This window comes from Natrix helvetica (assembly GCF_964273705.1).
Source record: "Natrix helvetica genome assembly, chromosome: 1".
Lineage (NCBI taxonomy): Eukaryota > Metazoa > Chordata > Lepidosauria > Squamata > Natricidae > Natrix > Natrix helvetica.
The window spans coordinates 259827073-259848783 of record NC_138548.1 but is presented as its reverse complement, the minus strand read 5'-3'; the positions used below and the strand labels follow the sequence as shown (position 1 = coordinate 259848783).

The 21711-nt window shown below is 39.3% G+C and overlaps 1 protein-coding gene across 2 annotated transcripts in view; it reads right to left on the bottom strand.

Annotated features, from left to right (window-relative positions):
- Positions 1-3803: 3803 nt before the first annotated feature.
- PRKACA (protein kinase cAMP-activated catalytic subunit alpha) overlaps positions 3804-21711 on the bottom strand; it is a 79626-nt gene continuing 61718 nt past the window's right edge. For both annotated transcript variants that reach the window (XM_081936216.1, XM_081936217.1), the window contains exons 5-10: positions 16576-16658; positions 15875-16001; positions 13726-13821; positions 13491-13613; positions 10199-10363; positions 3804-6451 (exon numbers count right to left, since the gene is read on the bottom strand). In XM_081936216.1, the coding sequence (XP_081792342.1) occupies positions 6326-6451; positions 10199-10363; positions 13491-13613; positions 13726-13821; positions 15875-16001; positions 16576-16658 (720 nt within the window). In that variant the 3' untranslated portion in view covers positions 3804-6325. The remainder of the gene's footprint in view (positions 6452-10198; positions 10364-13490; positions 13614-13725; positions 13822-15874; positions 16002-16575; positions 16659-21711) is intronic.

The window sequence follows — 21711 nt, the reverse complement described above, 5'->3', positions numbered from 1 at the left end:
TTGCTTTCTCGTCCCACGCCCTTCTTCATTAGTCCAAATAACAAATCACAAATCTAGCCCCCGCCTCCTCCACAGCGAACCGATTCGGCAGCCCTGATGTCGTCTTACTGTCATAGTTACTTCCTATTCCACGGAAGTTTCTCTTCTGTGATGCCCAGAAGACTCCACCGCTGGATGTAATGAGATTGAATTTGGAGTAAATGCCGTAGACAAAGAATGGACTTAAGAGCTCTGAACAGTTGAGGCGGGGAACTGCCTATCCTTTACAGAAAGATCTGCTGCCTTAAGTTTGCATTTTCCCCTCTGGTGAACGTGGCCTTCATTTTCTAGATTTGAAGCATATTTTCTATCTTGCATTCGGATTACTTTTCCTTAGGACCAAGGCCTAGATGCCTGGTATGAAGAGGAACAAATAAAAGCAGCGATTTGTTTCTGATTACAAATACGATCACAAAAAGAAAGGTTTCTGTAAAAATATGGATTTTACTGTAGCGCTGAATTTCATATCCTGCTCCTAGCTTCTTGAAAAAATATGTGTTCCCCCATTATTGATTTAACCATGGCTTACTGAATTAACAGTTACTGAAGTATAAACTAACCATACTAGTTATCTACCATACAATAGGTTAAGGTAAAATATGGTTGGCTAGTTTGTGATTCAGTGTAGTGTGTGGGCACAGTCTAAGAGTAGAGGTTTAATGTATCACAGAAGTGAAACTATATTATATAAAGACTTTATAACTGCTGCATTTGTCATATACATCTGTTCTACCTATCATCACAACATCTTCAAATAAGGAACCTATACATAATTGATGACAGAAACAACATTAGGATATTGAGAGATTTGAATTAATATTTTCATATTAGCCACAGAAAGTTGAATACGCAATCATTTGGCATATCAGGTTGGATACACAAGAACAATTGAGACTTTCATGTATTAACTCTGTATTCAGTCTATACTTCTTTGTAGCTAGCAATTTTCCCCCTAGGTTAGTCAGAGGTAGAATTGCTGTTCCTTCTCATCAAATTATATAGTATCTAACACTAATCAAGTTATGTTAGCACTTGGGGGGGGGGGAATTCACAAGTATCTCTTTTTAGAATTTGAAGTACAATTAAAAGACTACAGTATATAAAAACTGATATTCCAACTCAGTTGTTCAAACTTCACATGATATATAGGTGGCTCATCTTTACTTTAGTATATCCAGAATTGCTCGCAAACTGAATATAAAGACTTAGGGTCATTATTTAGATTTAGATTCTGGTTGGGCTAAAGCTCCGGCACTGAACTAGAGTTTGCTGGCAACTTTCTAACATGACCAAGATTTAGCAAACAGGTGAAAATTGCAAAAATTGGAATTCGGATGGAATTGCAGACCCAAAACTCCACCAGCCTACAGTAAATTAAAGCGATGCCATACAGGTAGTCTTTGTTTAGGAACTGTCTCATTTAGCAACCATTCACTTCAGTAATAATGAAAAAGTAGCTTTGTCGAAGAGTATAGAGTGATGGTTTTGATTAGCAAAAGCTTTGCTTAACAACCAAGTTGCCAGACTGAATTGTGGTTGCTAAAGGACTACCTATAATGAAACATTTTATATTTATTTTCTGAATGTGTCTCACTTTACTATCAATAGATTATGACTAGCAGAAAATAATAAGATAATTTAAATAATTTGATTTCATGCCGGAAATAAGATGACATTTTGTGATACTTAGGAATATAGAAGGTTCCTTTGCTACATGATTATCACCAAATATATCCACTGCGGGATGAATGGTTTCTTCAGTGAAAGTTATAGACCCACACTGAGCTTGTCCAGTGCAGGTTCATTTTTAATTATTATTATTTCCCAAGCTAGGGCTGTGAAACAATGATTAACTTAATGTTATCTTGCCATCTTCCTTACCTAAGAGAGAAGAAGAACCTGAATCTCTTCACTACTAGATTATTTTGGGTTAAGTTAAAAGGCAGATCCCAAGTTTGCAGATCCAAATATGGATTCCGTGGTACTCTGTGAAGTTTCCACAATAATTTTAATATATTTATACTACTAGAAGTTGAATTATATTAGACAGTCAGGATTTAGAAGTTATGAGGGCTGTGAACAACAGTAGTTATATCCACTTATGCACAGGAAAAGGAAATAGGTTCATATTCAAAAGCTGTTTCAGTGGCAGGAAGTGGTCAAGAGTGTACTGCCTTTCAGTGGTTTTTTTCTTTTCAAAGGTGGGGATAAATACATTTTTATGTTTAAATTATCAAAATATCAACTGAATTTGACATTAACAGCAATTGTTCTGAAAGGGTGTTGTAGGAATTTTTTGCTATTCTAATACCACCATTTCTAATTTTAAATTTTTCTTTAAACCTCAGATACATACCTAAATATTTGTTAGCACTAAAAGTTTTCCAAATATAAACAATTTCACATTCCTCTAATAAAATGTTCAAATTTGTTTAAATATAAATTAAAAAGTTCAGCTCTTGTTCACAACACACACACAATCCCTATTATAAAAATTTTGACAATTGTGATATTGTAATTTGGACATACATTTCTTAGACGCTGTCCCTCTTAGCTCATGTTACAAAATAGGAAAAGAAACAAAACACTCAAGTTCTCAAAAAGGTCTGAAATCTAGATATAATCTATGAGATAATCAGCAGCTTGGAAAAGCTGCTGGAATGCTGGGCGATTCCTTGGTTTACAATGCTGGCGTCACTGCCTTTCTTTGTAATTTTTTGATTGTTATTAAGAACAATCTATCATCTTTTTCTTTTTGAGCAATCATTGGACTAAGGCGTCATTCTCTAGTCTATCCTACACTGTAGCCCAGCTCTGACAGGGTCTAAATAGCAACATAATTAAGTGTAAGAAATACTTCAATTTCCAGACAAAAGATAGTGCTCTTGAATGTGGCATCAACAAAATGTATTGGGATATAGCTTCCAAATTAGCACAGTCAGTTTCCAAAATCTGTAAATCACTAGGCTCAGAAAGGTTGGCATGAGTTAACTTCTGTTACATTATTTTTGTCTCTTTTTAAAATAATACAGTTCCAGCAGCAAAGCAGAATTCGTTTTCCACAGTTTGGGGAAACCAGTTTTCTATTTAAAATTTTTTTTTTTAAATGAACAGTGAAGAATCTATTATTTTCTCTGGTAACTCTTCTATATAAACAGCCAGCTTGTTGCATTTACTGGCTGAGGTACACTGAAAGAAGTAGTGCACTCAGCTTTTCAGTACACCTCATTCTGTCCCATTGAAAAGTCCCCTCTAAACCAATATGGTAAAATTGGACTTACAGGTTGTAATGATGTATGTACACATTACAAAATTAAATTATTTAGTATATACAATTTAGCCTTCAATATGTTAGGATTTTTTGTAATTTTATTATTGGGATAACTTAACCAATGATAATGCCTTCTTTCATGGAAAGAAGAGCTCTTCAAATATGATCAGAACCTTAAATGCAGATGTTCAAAGACCTTGTAGTAGAGTTGTATTTCCAAGGATGATTGTGGATTTTCTTATAAACAGTTTTTGCTACTAACCCATAGGAACTCAATTACTTTTGTTTTGAAAAGTGATTTCCATTTTGTCTGCCCAGTCTCAAAAGAGTTTGAGTGGTCTTATTTAGTATTTGAATACATTGTACAACAGCATCTTAAGATGGTGCCTGCCAGATGCATTGGGCCACCACTCTCAAGATATTATAGGAATAGTAGTCCAACATATTTAGAGGGTATTGAGTTGGGAAAAGCTATCATAGAACATTATGTAACTAGATACATGCCTTTATTTGCTCTGTATAAGTTTTTTAAAAAATACAAACAGTGGAAGAGCTTTCCATGCACATTAACATGACAGTGTGTATGAAATTCTAATATAGAAACTCAAGAATCTGACAATTCTGGGTTGCTCACATAAATTTTAGATAATTGACGTGTTGATTTCACAGCCATTTGATAAATTGCCCCTTCCATTATCAATACTCTCTAGATATAATTTAAAAGCTTCAAAATAGAACGTATATTTGATTATAAAACAAATGCATTTGTTTTTCAAAAAGCTAATACTTTTCATTGAGTGACAACTTCAAATTAAAACAGAGAGCATTCAATTCACATATCTTCAGTTATATGTCAGTTTTAAAGCTTTATACAAAGGGTAGGCTGTATCAATAGTTAATGAAAACTGCATTGTGAATTCCTAAAAGTTCCATACCTTTTTTATTTCATGTTATCTTTTAGCACCGGCCATCATTACTCAAACTCCTTACTGCTGTTTCCCATCTTATACTAAATTTTAGAAATTAAACTTTATTTTTTTAAACAAAACTTTATTGGTAATAGTTTCAAATATGTTTACAACAAAGCACACTGTTAAAGAGGAAGTAGGGTTTGTTTTTTCTCAGTGAAACAAGTTTTGTTGGATTACACAGAAGTGGTTTTTGTTTCTTCCAAGACTGGGAGCAGATGACTTTTAAGTCTACTCCTCCCCAACTTCACAAAAATGGGACTAAGGAGCTTCTTGGTGGGAAGGGATGATGAGAAGTTGGGGTGGAGGTAAATAAAGCTTGTCTGATCCTAATAGCACTTCTGTGCAGATTACATCTATCAATCCAAAGATACTTGCTCTGCTCTCCAGCCATGGAAGGAGAACAGAAGAAACTTAAACTGTGAATTTAGAAAGAGTGTATTTGGAGTCGGGTAGGTGAAGACAGAATACAAGGAGGCATTGCATTGGAAAGGTGAAGGGGAGTATCAGAAAAATTTAGGACAAAACAACAAGCTGCCTTCCCTCCACATTGTTTGAGTCCAACTCCAACTGCTTCCGTCTTTTCAGAGAAAAGACTCTAAACAGATGCCACTTTGTATTTCCAATCTCAACAACAGACCAAAACTGGTCACTCCCTTGTCTGCATGGCACAAGTGAATGGGTTTTGTCTATTTTGTTTGTAAATCTCACCATCTTTATTATCAGGGTTAGGTTTGCCATCCTTCTCTTGTTATCTCAGCATAAAACCAGAGCAGGTGTATAGAGATCTTAAGGACTGGAGTAATGGAGAGTCCACACCCACAGGTCCATGTATCACCAACATTGAGGTTTGGGCTGGAATAGGAAAAATCATATCCAGCCAATGTGTCTTGCCAACATCTTTCACTACACATCTACTTTATCCCCATTTTAATTGCTACTAAAGGGGACAAACTCTTCAGACAGTGACAAATAGCTAGATTCTCATCTTTCACAAATCCTGCTTGTTTCTCATCCATTCAAATATTCCAGCAGTTACCTTATGCAATAGAACTGATCTTGAGATACATTTTGGAGGGGGAGAGGGTAGCTGAGAAGCAAAAAGAATGGGTTTTGGAAATACACATTCAAACAGTGTTTCTTCCCATAGTATTCCTGCTCCAGCTGCAGCCATTGTCCCCCTTCTGCAAGTGTGAATATTATTGCCTCTTTCTTTCCCAAAACTAGGGACAAAGATATGAAATCAAGTGTAGAAAGAAAGAAAAGAAACCACATATTATTCTTCATGCTAAAATCCAGCTGTTTTTACAGAATTAAAATTCCTGCTGAATTTCATTTAACTGTGCTGGAAACAGAGCATATAAAAGCATTGCCCCCACCTAGACTGTTAAAACCTTTTTTTTAAGCCAGTCAACTATGTCTTTAAACTTTTTCTTTAAAGTTAATAAAATGAGCTTTGGAAAGGGATAGGGGAGGAAAGGGCTATTGATAAAAGGATAGGGGTTGTCTCACAGTGGGAGGCGAGACAATTGGGTAGGAACCCATTTAATGCTGGTCTAAACACCAAAGTGCCGTTGTGGAGGTGTTTACTTTCTGCCTTCTCCCCAATTCCCTTCCTCCCTTTTTTTTTTTTTTTTTGCAATGCCCCATGAACCAAATCATTAGAGATGGTGATGAATTACAAAGTATTCCCTTTCCCTTAAAAATTAAAAGCCACCAAAAAACCAGGGACTGTCCAATTAGGGTTTGTGTTATCGATTGGAGTCAATGTGAGCAGGAAGGGAATTTGTTTTAAAAACTGCCTGAGAGTGGCTGGGAACCACCTTATAGCTTGCAGCGGATGGTGGATGGATGACATTCAGACTACTGTCTTTTCCACAGCTTCAAATGAATTCCCCTTTTCTCTCTTCTGCCCAAACAGATCCAGGTGAACCCCAACACTCTCCCACCTCCCAAAATTAACAAATAGGCAAGGAACTCTGGCCCTTGAGGCTGATCAAATCCAGCCCTTTCTTTTCCTGGGCACACAAAGCAAAGGGGGCTGGCCCTAAAATTCTGAAAACTCCTTGACGCATTTTTCAGTGATAGACACCCGGATCTCCTCTTCCTCATAGTCATCAAAGTTACTTGTGTCACCAGGTCCTTTGCACTTTGGTATAAAAGGAGCTTCCACCTGTGGAGGAGATAGCACTGTTAAGTTATAATATGGGGACACTCATCATGTGTTTATAATCAATTGATCAATTATAACATGAGGCATGAAATAAGGCTACCAGTTTGGTTATTAATCTAAGTAATTTGCTCATTTTCACCCTCTTTAAACAGGAACATAAAGGACATAGTGGTCCTGATCAGAGAAAGTGCATCACCACATCAATTCTGTTGGCATGGTGAGTGTCAGATCCTCAACAACAGGTCTTAACAACTTTTACACTCAGATGAATCCAATGAATACTGGATTAAATGTATAGATCCAACAAAAATGCTTACCTGTTTATCTATAAAGTGGGGCTAAAGAGGCCCTGCTTCTCTATATAGAAGAGAATAAAACACACAGCTGCTTAAAGATATTTCCGCTTAGGCTAGCTCACTTCTAATATTAACACAGGACTGGGAAAATTTGCTTAACGTTGCTCCTGCACACACACTAACTTATGTAAGGACATGATTTAATGGCTTTCTTAATCAGGTAAAGCGTTAAGAATTATCTACAAGCAAGTGCATCATTACTTTGTTTCAGCTCAATCAGAGCTCTACCTAATTCCTTCCATGTCTGCTACTTAGCCATTTCTTCCCAAAATAGAGGTTTATCAGCTGAGTCTCCCATTTCTTGTTTTTAATTTAGGAAAAGTCAAATTAAAAATTATTCAGAATTACTTGGTGTATATGTTTTAACTAACCACAATATGCCGATTAAGATATTGTGATGGTAAACCGTAGGTTTGGGTTAATTTAATGTAAAAAAACCAATAAAGCAAAATAGGCTACTACGTCTTGCTTAGAAAGCTCTGATCTAACACAATGTATAAAACCAAGTCATTGTTTATAAATCAACCCAGGAGAAAACAGAATAACAAGAGTTGGAAGGTACCTTGGAGGTCTTCTAGTCCAATCCCTTGCTTAGGCAGGAAACCCTACATCACTTCAGACAATATATTAAAAACTTCCAGTGTTGGAGCATTACCAACTTCTGGAGGCAAGTTGTTCCACTGATTAATTGTTCTAACTGTCAGGAAATTTCTTCTTAGTTCTAAGTTGCTTCTCTCCTTGATTAGTTTCCACCCATTGCTTCTTGTCTTGCCCTCAGGTGCTTTGAAGAATAGTTTGGCTCTCTCTTCTTTGTGACAGCCCCTGAGATATTGGAACACTGCTATCATGTCATCCCTAGTCCTTCTTTTCATTAAACTAGGCATTCCCAGTTCCTGCAGCCATTCTTCATATGTTTAAGCCTCCAGTTCCTTAATAATTTTTGTTGCTCTTCTTTGCACTCTTTCTAGAGTCTCCACATCTTTTTTACATCGTGGCGACCAAAACTGAATGCAGAATTCCAAGTGTGGCCTTACCAAGGCATTATAAAGTGGTATTAACACTTCACGTGATCTTGATTCTATCCCTCTGTATCTAAAATAATTCACCTTGTTTCATGATCTTGTTGTGTCTTATACCACATTCAGAACCTTCCAGCCCCATTTTACATCACTAGAATAACCAGTGATAATTGTTTGGTAAACAATTTTCAAAAGGGGAATCATTGTCACTGCTTCCATTATTCTCCTCTCCTTCAAATAATTCATTTCACATAAATAACCATACAACATAGAGCAATGATGGCGAATCTTTTGGGCTTGTCATATCAAAAATTTAGAATATGGCCTAACTTGACTCTGCTGGCATATGTCTCCCTCAAATAAAAGGGAAACAATTCTCTATTTCTTTATCTATTTGTATCCTGCTTTTATGATTTTTACAAATAACTCAAGTTAGTGAACATATCCAACACACCTTCCTCCTTCTATTTTCCCCACAGCCACAATCTTGTGAGGTGTGTTAGACTTAAGAGTGTGTAACTGGCCCAACTGGATTTCATGGATAAGATGGGACTAAAAGTCATGGTCCTCAGCTTCTAGCTTGGTGCCTTAGCCACTAGACCAAACTGGGTCCCATTTAGGTCAACCTGAACTGTGGCACTTGGGGACAGCACTGAGGCGGTTTCTAAATAGAAGCCTGGGATTCGACTTCAGTCTCATGGTCTCTGCTGCCACTCAAAAAGGCCATCTCATGCCATTCTTCAATGAAGGCGAGCCTTGGGGAATAGCACAATTGTCCCCGCAGCCCAGTGCTTCCCAGGATCTGTCATAACCTACTAGGCAGTGTTCTCTTTTGACAGGCTTTGGAGCCTGCTTGAGGCTGTTCTGGATTCACAAAGCGTAACTTCAGGGAATGCTCTTCTGCATTTCTGTGGTCTCCAAAAACCATACAAAAGCATGCCCTGTCCTCAGGCAATTTTTGGAGGCCCCGGAAGCAACACAAGAGCAGAGCCCTCTTATGTGACTTCCAGAAGGCGTGGAGGCCACACCAAAGCACAATCCATTCTTGCACAACCTCACAGCCTCCAGAAATCATGCAAAAGCATGTCCCATTTTTACATGAGTTTTGGAGGCTCTGAAGGCCAGGTAAGAGCATGGTCCTTTCACATAACATTTGCAGCCTCTGAAAATCATAATAGGGTATGCTTCCAAGAATACCATAGTTATCAAATGAATTCTAGTGTTTCACGCAAAACGTTGTGGTCTGTCACCTCTGATATGTGTGCCATAGGTTCGCCATCACCTAACAATAAATAATTTGGCTGCATGCTTAAAATTTGATGAAGGGCAAGTCTCATAGTTTGACGAAGGGCAAGTCTCATAGTAGCTAGTTGATATATTGACGAAGGGCAAGTCTCATAGTAGCTAGTTGATATAACATGATATAGCACTAACAACTTTGCGCAACTAACTGACCTAGTCCAAATCATGCACAATTAATATAATTTACTGCAAATAAAAATTCAGGAAAAGCTGATTCACTTCTGTATTTCCTAAACAAAAGGATAATGATTTTGTTGTATTACCACATCCATGGTAGTAATGAAAACTATATTATGAGCATTATAATACAAGCTATATTATGAGCCCTACTCCAAATCCTACACATGTGCTCATTTTTCATTTTAAAATCGCAACAACGTATTTGCATTAAGTCTCTAAACTCCTAAACTTTAAAGATAAAAAGAGTCAGAAGTTTGGTCCTCACTCTCTCAGCATTGGAATCATGTCACCTACTTCCTTCTTTTGGCCCTTTAGTGACTGACTAGTAGTCAAAAATTGTGCAGGCCCTGCTGCCAAAAGGCTGCCTTCTATGTCCTAAGTGGCAATTTGTGGAGGAAACTAAACTCAGATATGAAGATGAACAGTCATTAATTGTTTAGCTTGTTCCTAGGTTGTTTCCCCCATATCTTCAAACTCAGATATGAAGATGAACAGTCATTAATTGTTTAGCTTGTTCCTAGGTTGTTTCCCCCCTCCTGCTCTTGTGCCTGGTGTCTCTAAAGACTGATCAGAGGCTTTATCAAGGCATACAAGTAAGCCAAGAAACCACAAACAACCCATTTGGACACCACAATTTAGACAACTCAGAAAGCCATAACTGTAAATAAGTAAAAATAAACTTTGCTGGTCTAGAACAAGATTCACTTTTTGTGAAGTACTATGGAAGCACTTGTGCTGTTGCTAACTTGGTGCTTTAAGAAACTGCTCGATGCATCCCCTTTTGTATATGTGCAAATGGCAGCCTTAAGCCTAGTAGGCAATTGACATGAATGTCTGATAATAATATGTACTCTTTATTTTTAAAAAGCCTGTTGGCTGCAGTTGTTTACCTTCCGTTGGTAGATGGCAATCCAATCGGTGGTTGCGAACCACTTGTGATTCTTGATGTCGTTGACTCCATTTTTGAGGTTGCCAAAGCGTTTGGTGAGGTCTACCTGTAGCAGGTTACGCAACAGGTCCTTCAGATCTGAGCTGAAGTGGGATGGGAAGCGGACCTGGATGCAAAAAACCCAATATTTTTTTCTGTCTCCAGAAAGAAATCTCAAAGCTATAGGAATAGCATAGGCAGTAGGATGTCTCATAGACTATAGCAATCTATTCCCAAATTTGTGCCCTCCAGGAATATTTGGAAAGGCTAGGCTGGTGGAGAGCATTCTATTAACACACTTTTAAAATTAGAACATTTACCACGTAACTACAGTTCCACGTCATTTTTCCAGTACATCTTGTATTTGAATTCCCAAAACCTTATTTTTACAAGAATGTCTGCCTCTCGGGAACTTGAAGATGGGAAAAGTACAGATGGTATAATAAGAATTACTGACACAAGAGAAGCAGAAGGATTAAAAAAAATCTAGCAAAAATATTCCTGAATAAAACTTATAGATTGCCAAACTACTTTTCAGAGTAGAATTTAGCATTTAACTTTCCCTCAGGGAAATTTGCAGAGGGCAAATTCTGTGGCTTGCATTATTCCTGACTCCCAACTGACTGATAATAATAGTCTAACATTATACTACTGAAAAAAATAATTTATTTGCCTGGAACTATACAAGATCTGTTAAGTAGTAATATTCAAAAACAAAAGAAAATAAATATTTTGAATTCAGGGTTTTAAAATGTAAATGTGTGTTTTTAGCATTTAGATCTTAGATTCCAGAAAAGTAAAACAAGATAAAGCAAAAGTAGATCATTTAGATTTGAGTTTGGCCCATTTTGTTCACTTTTTCAAGTGGACAGACTCTAATGGAGAAAGAGTTGCACCAAGGCTAGAAATCTAACTGTCTTAAGTCAAATCTAATGTATACAAGTCATTAAATTAAGTATTTGCCTAATGCATATAGCTGGAATATTTTTAAGAAATGTATGTCATACTTGCAGAAATTGGTTAATTGATTCATTTAACTTAATTTGCCCCTGCAATAAACTAAGGTGTCAAACATAAGTATCTGAGCAGAATAAAAAGGGGTTTTTTTTTCCAACTGAGAGAATAACTTAACCAAAAATTCAACTGACAGGTTGTGGCAAGGAATGAGAGGAGAATGTTGACAAACAAGCTATTGAAAGATAAGAATGCTTTACATCATATGCACCACCTACTGCACATCTGCACTTTCTCCAAAATATATATTTTTAATTGGGACTATAAAATGCAATTCAGAGGAGATAACAGATAGGAGATTCTAACATAAAAAAGAAACTCTTTCACTAATTAAATTGAGCTGTTTCAGTTCAAAAGTACAGCACAAAGTTCTGATATATTTTATATTAACTCAACAAGTTAAAAATAATATCACATGTCTAGCCACAATGTTAATGTTGTTATTGGGAAAAACTATTGAAACTATTGCTAAAATTTAGGACACTGCTTTGCTGAATGACACTGTAGGAACTTGTTAAACCTGCATGAATTTCAAATCAAAAGCAAATCAAGACAATGGTCTATACAAAATGAAGCAATAAAATATTATCCTTGATTGTTTATTAATAAAGGTAAGTTTCCTTATAGTAAGAGTTATACGGAAAGGTTGAAACAGTTTAATTTTTGGCTTATATTCTGTCTCATATGGCAGGTGGTATCAGAGGATTTTTTTTTAGAACGATGTGCATAAGCAGGACTCTTTGAAACTTTTTCAGAAAAGTAGTAAAGGAGAGAGAAGGCCAAAAAAAAGGCAGATGAACAAAAAATTAGCTTATGAATTTTGTTGGGAGTATAGATTTTTTGCCTAGAATTGGAGTTTATTTTCTATTTATTCCTTCTCAAATGAGATCCTGAAAACTCACACCTTCATGGTTACAGTACAGTAAGACTACCCTTTGCCTGGTTTTATTCTCTTAAATATTATGCAGAAAAAGAGGAGCCATGCAAATTTCCATAGATTTTGTTACTACAGTGAAAGCTGTGAGTAATGGCAAAAAAGGTAACTTCAAAATGTTGTCAAAAGAATAATTTAAAGGTGTCCACTTGCAATCTACAGAACTACAATTACTCTAGCATTTACTTGGCAGGGTAAAGTTATATCCAAGTTTTAGTGAGTATTACAGATAGTTCTTGAGTTATGAATGGAATGGCGCCAGGCCATTCCATTCGTAACCCGAGAATTTGTGGGAGTGAATCTCGTATCTTGAACAGGATCACTCCCTCATTTTGCCCACACATTTGCTAATCAAATGTGACGCTCATTAAGTGCACGAGGTATTTCAGGGTGGGGAAGGCCATCAGGGGCCCAGTGATGGAACAGCCACCTGCCTAAGACCACCCAAGGCTTCCCCAAACCACTGAAATACCTCATGCTCCCCTGCTTTCCCCTGTACCCAACCTGTTGCGCTGGATCACTTACTGTGCAAAGATCTAGCAAGCAGTCTCCTCTCCAGCCTCTCAGCCATGTGCGCCCTTCTGATGCTCCATTCGGACCTCCAGAGTTCTCCCCCAGGACGTTGCAGGCCGAAACGGAGCACTGGAAGGGTGAATCTTCCCCTCCAGAGCTCCATTTTAGACTGGAAGATGCCAGGGGAGGCCTGCGAAGACCTGAGCGGAGCATCGAAGGGACAGATTTGCCCCTTTGGAGCTCTAATTCGACTTGCAATATGCCAGGGGAGGCCTGCAGAGGCCCGAACAGAGCTTTATTTTGGCCTGCAATGTGCCGTGGGAGTCCTGTGGAGGTCCAAATGGCGTGTCAGAGAGACGGATCCACCCTTCCGGAGCTCCATTTAGGTCTGCAGGGGGAGGTCTGCGGAGCCCAAATGGAGTGTCACAGTGGCAGATCTGCCCCTCTGAACTTACATTTTGCCTGGCAACGTGTAGAATGAATGTTGCAGAGCCTCTGTGATTGTTCATAAGGGTAATCATAAGGGCAAAAACAACTGCTGTGGTGCTGCAAGATTCATATTTTGGGACTTATTCATAAACGCTAGGGGTTGCTTATTGCATAACTTTGAACGATCACTAAGTGAACGCTCATAACCCGAGGATTACCTGTATAAATGGTTTTTTTTAATTATTTAATGTGTACTCAAGGTAAAGTCTGAATTTGTATTCTATATAAAAAAAAGACCAATAATGTAGAAGAGGCAGGTGTAATATCTTGCATGCAGCAAATGAGACCCCTGCTGAAATATTACCTTCCCAGAGACAATTTTCTCATAAATCTGAATGGGCTGGTCTGCAAAGAATGGAGGATAGCCAGCTGCCATCTCGTAGATGAGGACACCAAGAGCCCACCAATCCACTGCTTTGTTATAACCCTGCAACAGGAATAAAAACTCAGATCACAACCAGAAGAAGTGGAATATCCCCCAATTTGACCAGACATTGAACCACACAACGTACTGTCCATGGAGAATGCAGATCACTCACCTTACTCAAAATGATTTCAGGAGCCAAATATTCTGGAGTCCCGCAAAGGGTCCATGTTCGGCCTTTCACTCGTTTGGCAAAGCCAAAATCTGTGACCTGAAGGTCAATGTTTAAAATGAGAATTGTCAACAATAAAGGTGATGGGAATGAATGTTAAACACAAATCCAACCTGGGTAAAGGGAATATTTAAGGCGAGAATAGGTAGATTAAGGAGATTTGTTTTGCAAAGATCTCTTAAGAGCAATACCAAGATTTGCAGTATTTTCCAAGATGAGTAAAATGCTGTACAGTATTATTCAGAGTACATTTAATTAGACAGACTGTTGTTGGACTGTATGTATTTCTACTAATCAAATACAAATAATTGGAGGACACGTATCTGTTTTTTGCCAGCAATTCTATAACATTCATACAAAATTGCTTATGTATAGTAATATTCATTTACTTATACAGTAGTTCCTGCTTACTGAATATTTAGAGACTGCTTGGTGTGACGACAATTGTGGAAAAAAAACTTTACAGTCCGTTTAAACTTTTATAGTTGTCTCTGTCAGCTGGAAAGACCAGGACCACATGTGAAGTTCCAATTAAACTGATTTACTATTACTCATGCCTAGGTATAGTAATCTACTCAATTAACTAGCACTATTTAGGTGCTAGATAAGGGTAAGAGAAGTTGGACTTAGTCCATTGTGGCTACATAGATTCTAGGCTGATTCCTCTTTTGACTCTGCCCCCAGGTTCTGCCCAGGTATTCACTTACTTTCCCTACTGGTTTGCAAATGTGAGAATTTGCCACACTCGCACTCGCCCTGTCCATGCATGCGCTCAGCCTTCCGTGCGTGCGCTTTAGCTTGAAAACGTGCATAGATAAATAGGACGGCATAGAGCCGGGGCGGGTGGGCAAGCCCACCTGTGATTTCCACTACCGGTTCGGGATAACTGGTTCGAACCGGCTGAATACCATCTGTGGTTCTGCCACTACTTTTCCTTCCCATAATCACATGATCATCATTACAATCACTGCATGTCCTGTGCCTGACTTATGATGTTTTTTTTCTCTTTCCCCCTTGCTTGATTGGAGAGAAAGGGTTCTGAAGAAAGGAAGCTATTCTGCTCTGTGACGTGGTGGTAGGAGAAAAAAAAGCAAGTGATTTTTGTAGCAATATGTCCTTTGCCTGATCTTTCCCTGTTTCCAGTGTGATCACATTGCTGTTGATGTGTAAAAGAGCAAACAGTTTACTTTCCTGCAATCTTGCAAACAACAGGAAAAGATTAGGCAAAGAAGACACTGCCTACAGAAATCACTTGCTTTTTTCCCCCTCCCCCATCCCCTTCATCAAACAAGGAGGTTGGAGAGAAGGAGAATTAAAGAGAGTAGTCTAGCTTGCCCACAGTTGCCAGTCCCAGGCTGCGGCACGACTGCATTCCTTTCAATGCATACAAGACAATAAGCAGGCACTTGAGCATCCCAAAGGACAGGGGATGGTTTGGAGGCAAACAAAACCAAAAAATGTAAAACTTTTGGGTAGTAGTCCTGTCTCTTTCCAGCAAGAAAGGACTCTTGCAGGTCACACGATTTCCCACTTAGAAACCCCTTCACTTAGCAATAAGGTTACTTATCCCAATTGGAGTTATTTATTTATTTTCAAAGAAAATTTATTGGTTGCCCAATACACTGAGTTACCTCTGGGTAACTCTGGATGGCTTACAATCATAAAAAAATTAAAACTCTACAAAGATAAAAGCATAAGTAAAATACATATAAAATAAAGCACATACAGCAGCCCAATTAAAAGATGGGGAGGGTGGCAGCAGGATGGGGGCAAAGTGGGATCTGTGTTTATTTGATCAACCCCTTCCACTGTGATGTTATTAAGCAAGCACACTCCCTAAAACCCCAAATAGTCAGATGCAGGAGCTTAGTTCACATATGCGGAGACAGTTTATTTTATTATTTATTTATTTTAATTTAGAAAATTTATGCTGCCGCCTGCTCGCACATGGCCAGTCATGTTCAGTCATGGCCTATTAATATAATCTTGTGGTCAGATTTGCACATAATGTTCACTATGCCAGACTACTGACATGGATAGTAATTCTTAAGACTGCTGAATATGAGTATGAAATTGCTAGAAATGGTGCTACCTCAATATAGCCCTGCTGGTCAATGAGGAGATTTTCAGGCTTCAAGTCTCGGTAGATAAGATCTAATGAGTGCAGGTACTCAAAAGTCAACACAATCTGAGCGGCATAGAACCGGGCATGAGGTTCACTGTAAAAAACAATAACAGGAAAACAAAGAGAAACATTTTTACTACTAGATTTCCAAACAATGTCAATTAGGCTTTCATTCTACACTGTTCACCGGGCACTAACAAGGAGCCAGATGTTTCTTTCTCCTTTTTCAACTTTTCAACTTAACTTTTCCATCAACTGTCTTACAAGAGCAACTCTAGACTAAACCTGTACTGAAGTTTTTTTCTTACTCTGATTTTGCCAATGTTATGCCCAAATTAATCAATAGTCATTTGATGAAAAGTGTTAAGTTCCAGTGACCCTACCAGGCTTGGCCATCTAGGCATAAAACAGTTTCCATCCTATCTTTTGACTTTAACTCAAAATGCATAACTCTGTATCAGAGATTAACAGGGTATGCAAAAAAAATGTATAGATTTTTCCTAGATATATTTAAGTAGAAAATGAAAGAAACTGGAAAAATGATTATTGGGCTGGCTCCTTTCTTTAAAACCTCAAATATAAGAATCAAATATAAGAACTACAATACCCAGTTCCTCTATTCCCACTAACATAATCGCGTCCTTGCAGTGATGAGGGAACACACCTACCTGAACCTGCCAATCCGTCGTAGGTGGGAGAACATCTCACCACCTGGGATGTATTCCATCACCATGTACAGATTTGAATTATCCTGTAATTGAATGCAGGAATAAACTAAGAGTAATAATAACAAGCAGCGCTTTGTTCCCCCCTTCACCTCTGATGATTCCAGGTACACAACTAATCAATTATTACAAAAAGACAACTGCCTTTCTAAAGTAATGCAGTAATATGCAGAAAGAGGAAGGAAGATTTTCTTGTAAACAGAATTAGTTACCTTGCAAACTGGTGCAAGAAATTAATCCAAGTATCTTGCTTTATAATTGCAAAGGAATCCCCCCCCCCTCCATTATTTTTACAATGCCTATGGATCTGAGCTGGCTACAGAGAAGATTTTACTGCTTAGAATTCAATATCAATATGTTTTACCTCTTTTGTCATGGCTAATTTACCAGAGATATGACAAACAATTCAATCTTACAAATGTTCCAATTCATAAACTAGATCGATCCGATTTTACCAGAAACACTCCAAGCTAGTTTACAGAGTACTCCAACCTTCATTTTGCTGTTGGAATAGCAAATTGTTCCAAAAGTGGAACATTTTGAATTGTTTACTTTTCTCCAATCTTTATACTTATTTAATTTAATTTAATTTATTTCCATCTATTCCTTTTATACACAAAGGGAATAGATGTGCATAAGTGCATTGTTCCTTCCCCACCAGCTATGTCTATACTTGAAAACCTGAAATACACACACACACCAAAAACATTTGTTTATTTTACTTATATAGCCACACAATTCAACAACTGAGCAACTTACAAACAACTTAAAACAATAATAAAAATGCATGGGGGAAACAGAAAAAAATTGCCAGAGGACACCAATCAATATACTACAGTGCCTTAAGAGATGGATTCATTCAACACTGGTCCATCATGCAGTTTTTCCACAACCTTTATAAAAGCCAACAGGTCTATCCAATTTTGGGAGTTGGGGTGAGGAGGGGGAGACATGCTGTTCCATAGGGCAGGTACCATATCAGAGAAAGCATTCTTCCTGGATTTCATTAGTTGCCATTGCTTGATGGAAGGCACCCAGAGCATGTCAATTTTGTTGGATCTGGTGGGTTGAAGAGAACTAATAACAGATAGGTAGTCCACAAATGTCCTGTGCCATGAAGAGCTTTCAGAGTAATAACCAGCACCTTGAATTGTCCCAGAAGCCTCTGGAGCCCAATGTAGCTTGCATATGATGGTGTAATATGGATACATTGGGACTTGTCAAGTCTGTAATTACCCACTATCCAAAATGTGAACCAGTTGCAGCTTCCAAATATAGTTCAAGAACAGCCCCATGTACAATATATTACAGTACTCCAAGCAGGAAATGACTAAGCCATGAGGGACTAAAGTTATCTTATCTCTCAGTTGTGCTGATTCCTGGATTGGGAGGTATCCCAATCCAGGAATTAGCACATCTGAGTCATAAGATAAAATTCACAAAGATTCTCCTGTCCACAGTTGCCACTTGTTCTTCAAAGAGGAAATGAGAGTTCTTAAACTGCACATCACTTCTGCCTGGGGGAATGCCACCCATAATGAAAGATGGATAATCTGCATAAAACGCCTAGCCACTGAATTTAATTGGAATTAAATCAAAGCCTGTTTCTTCCTACCTAGACCACTAGAACTTCTAATACTGAATCAAATCTTGATAGCATCACTTGTTGACCAGAGGTAGAGATGAATAACCAAGTATGATCAGCATACAGATATGGTGATCTTACTCCATGCCAGCAGATGACTTTGGCCAGTAAATTAATGTAGATGTTAAATAGGAGCAAGACTCCACAGAGCAGGAGACTAGGGCACTAGAATCAATCTTGGGGAAAGAAGGAGAATCACAGTAACTTAAGTCTGTCCATAAGGATATCATGACAAATGGTATCCAAAGCTTCTAAGAGATCAAGGAAGATCAGGATGACTACACTATCCCCATCCCTCCAGAAATTATTGACAAGTATGATCAATGCCATCTCTGTATTAAACTCAGACTTGAAACAGGACCTGAATCTGTATCATCCAAAATTCTCTGAAGTTGCAGCCTAACTACCTTCTCCACAACCTTGCCTAAAAAGGGAAATTTGGAAACAAGATGAAAGTATCATTGGGCCCAATGATTGTTTCTTGAGAAGGCGACAGGCCACTGCCTCTTTAATGGCACATCAACCACCATCTACTTCATCCCATGGATGCAAACCAGCAGCTGGATAACAAAGCATCACCTTCAAGCAGCCATGGCCACCTAGGAATGACACAGATGTTAATATATAGGTGGCCAAGCTTACAGTCCCGAGGAGTCTGTCCACTTTCTTGGGACCAACGGGCTCAATCTCTTCCCAAATCTCAGTCAGATCATGGCATAGTCAACTCCATAAGAACTGTACTACTAGAATTCAACTTAGAGCAGGAAACTTCATCCATTGGATTCTTAGAATACTCTTCAAAGCAGCCCTGCAAACTGTTCTTCGTCCTTATTCATTTATACCACATATGTGCACAAATGTAAATTCTGGCTTGACAGCAGATTGTATTTAAAAGCAGACATTTTACCTACATTTTCTATGAAAGGTATTTTCATACTATTACAAGAGTTCTAGAAGAATCTCTTTAAAATGAGTGACTAATTAACCAAATGGCAAACAGTTCAGTTCTATTTAAGTAGTGTAAAGTGGTGTGCATTACCCCCAAACCCAGCAAATTCTTATACAGAAATTGGGTCTGAGCTTTATGCAACTAACAAAAAACAAAAAGACTCTAGAGGTTGCAGATAAATGAAGGTCAACTAAGTCTGTGGCAGCTGGGAAAAAGGCAAATTTTCTACTAGGAATCATTAGAAACGAGACTGAAAATAAAATTATCAACAATTGGGATATTGCTAGGAGTCAAGCAGCATATAAATTTAATAAAAATAGTAATATTCTACTTTACAATTACAACTGCTATGTTTTAAAAAGTGATATAAGAGTAAGAATAAATATAAATGAGGATAATGAAATGATCAGAGAATTCAAATATCTTCCCTTCAAAGGCTAGAATCAATTGAAAAGAAAAACAACTATTTTAAACTGAGTATGCGGTCCCTCTGTGTCCAGTAGATCCTCCATTGTGGAGACCATTGACGGCCGTGTGCTTCTGTCTGGGCCTATCAAGGCCGCCACGCAATCCTTGCGCCTAGTCATTGGGGCTCATGAGGAAGCCATCCAGTTCTACGTTACCTCTGGCCTGCATTTCCCCATGGTCTTGGGCTTGGCTTGACTTCGGGTGCACAACCCAGATCTACCGGTCCCAGAACCTTGTCACCTTTCCAGCCTTGCAATGTGTGGACCACACCCGTCATGTCTGTGCAGGCCAGCTGCTGAGACCACCCGGGGTGTCCTTGCCTTCCGACATAGCAGATTTTGCAGATGTGTTCAGCGAACAAGAAGCAGACCAATTGCCACCTCACCGGCCATATGATTGTTCCATCGATTTGATTCCGGACGCGCCGCTCCCTGTGGGCCGTTTCTATTTGATGTCAGACCCGGAGTTGGCCGCATTTTAGGACTTTTTGGACAAAAACCTCGCTTCGCCATTGTCTGCCCCGATCTTGTTTGTCAAAAAGAAGACCAGAGATTTGAGACTCTGTTGTGACTACCGAAAAGTTCATTCTGTCACGGTGCGCAATCGATATCCTCTGCCCCTTATTCCTGAACTGTTGGAGTGGCTAAGAGAAGCTAAGGTGTTCACCAAATTGGATCTCCGTGGAGCCTACAATCTTGTCCGGATCCGACCCAGGGATGAATGGAAGACGGCATTCGGCACCAGGTACTTTGAGTACACAGTCATGCCTTCTGGGTTGACCAATGCCCCTGCTGTCTTCCAACATTTTATGAAAGACATATTCCGGGACCTTTTGGACCAGTTTGTCGTCATTTATCTCGATGACATCTTGATTTACTTGTCCTCCCGGGTGAGTCATCCGCAGCACCTATGCCTGGTCCTACAACGGCTCTGTGAGAATCGCTTGTATGCGAAACTGGAGAAGTGCCAGTTTTGGCAGTCCACCATTGAGTTCCTGGGACACTGTATCTCTCCCAAAGGCATTGCGATGGAGCCGGGCAAGGAGGAGTCTTTGCGTAGTTGGCAACCTCCTCAGAGAGTGAAGGATGTCTAGCGACTCCTCGGGTTTGCCAACTACCATTGGACCTTTATCCCCGGCTTTGCTTCCCTGACTGCACCCCTCACTCGCCTCCTGCAGAAAAAGTTCCGTTTCACTGGGGGGGGGAGTGAGCATCACGCGTTCCAGGCCTTGAAGCAGGCTTTCATGAAAGAGCCCATTTTGAAGCATCCTGACCCCCCACCGTCCGTTTGTAGTGGAGGCGGATGCATCCGATATTGCTGTGGGAGCAGTGTTACTTCAGGCTCACGCCTCCGGCGGTACGCTTTTCCCTTGCGCTTATTACTCGCGGAAACTCAATTCTTCCGAGTGCAATTATACCATTTGAGAGAAGGAGTTACTGGCCATTAAGGTGGCGTGAGGCTGGGAGGCATCATCTAGAGGGGGCCAGGCATCAGATTGAAGTCTGGACGGACCATAGGAATTTGGAATTTCTGAAGACTGCGTGGAAATTGAACCAGCGCCAGATCCGGTGGTCTCTTTTCTTTGGCGGTTCAATTTCCGCATGACGTACATCCCAAGTGCGCACAAGCAAAGGGCAGATGCCCTATCAAGGAAACCCAAGTATTCGTGTACCAAAGACCCAATTCCACCCTGGACAGTTTTGCCCGTAGAGTCTTTCTCTGCGGTTCACGAGCCTATGGACTTACGGCCCGATACAGGAAGCGCAGCAGCATGACGATTGGGTGGAACAACGGAAGGCAGAGGTGGGGCCTGACTCCCCATGGACATTCACTGATGAACTTTTGCGGTACCGGGATAGACTCTATATATGCCCTTCGGGGACTTATTCTATCCCAGTGCCATGATCATCCTGCGGCGGGGCACTTTGGCCTCTTCAAGACCTTGAACCTGGTCTCCCGTACCTTCTGGTGGCCCCAATTGCGACATGACGTACAATGTTATGTCACGTCTTGTGTA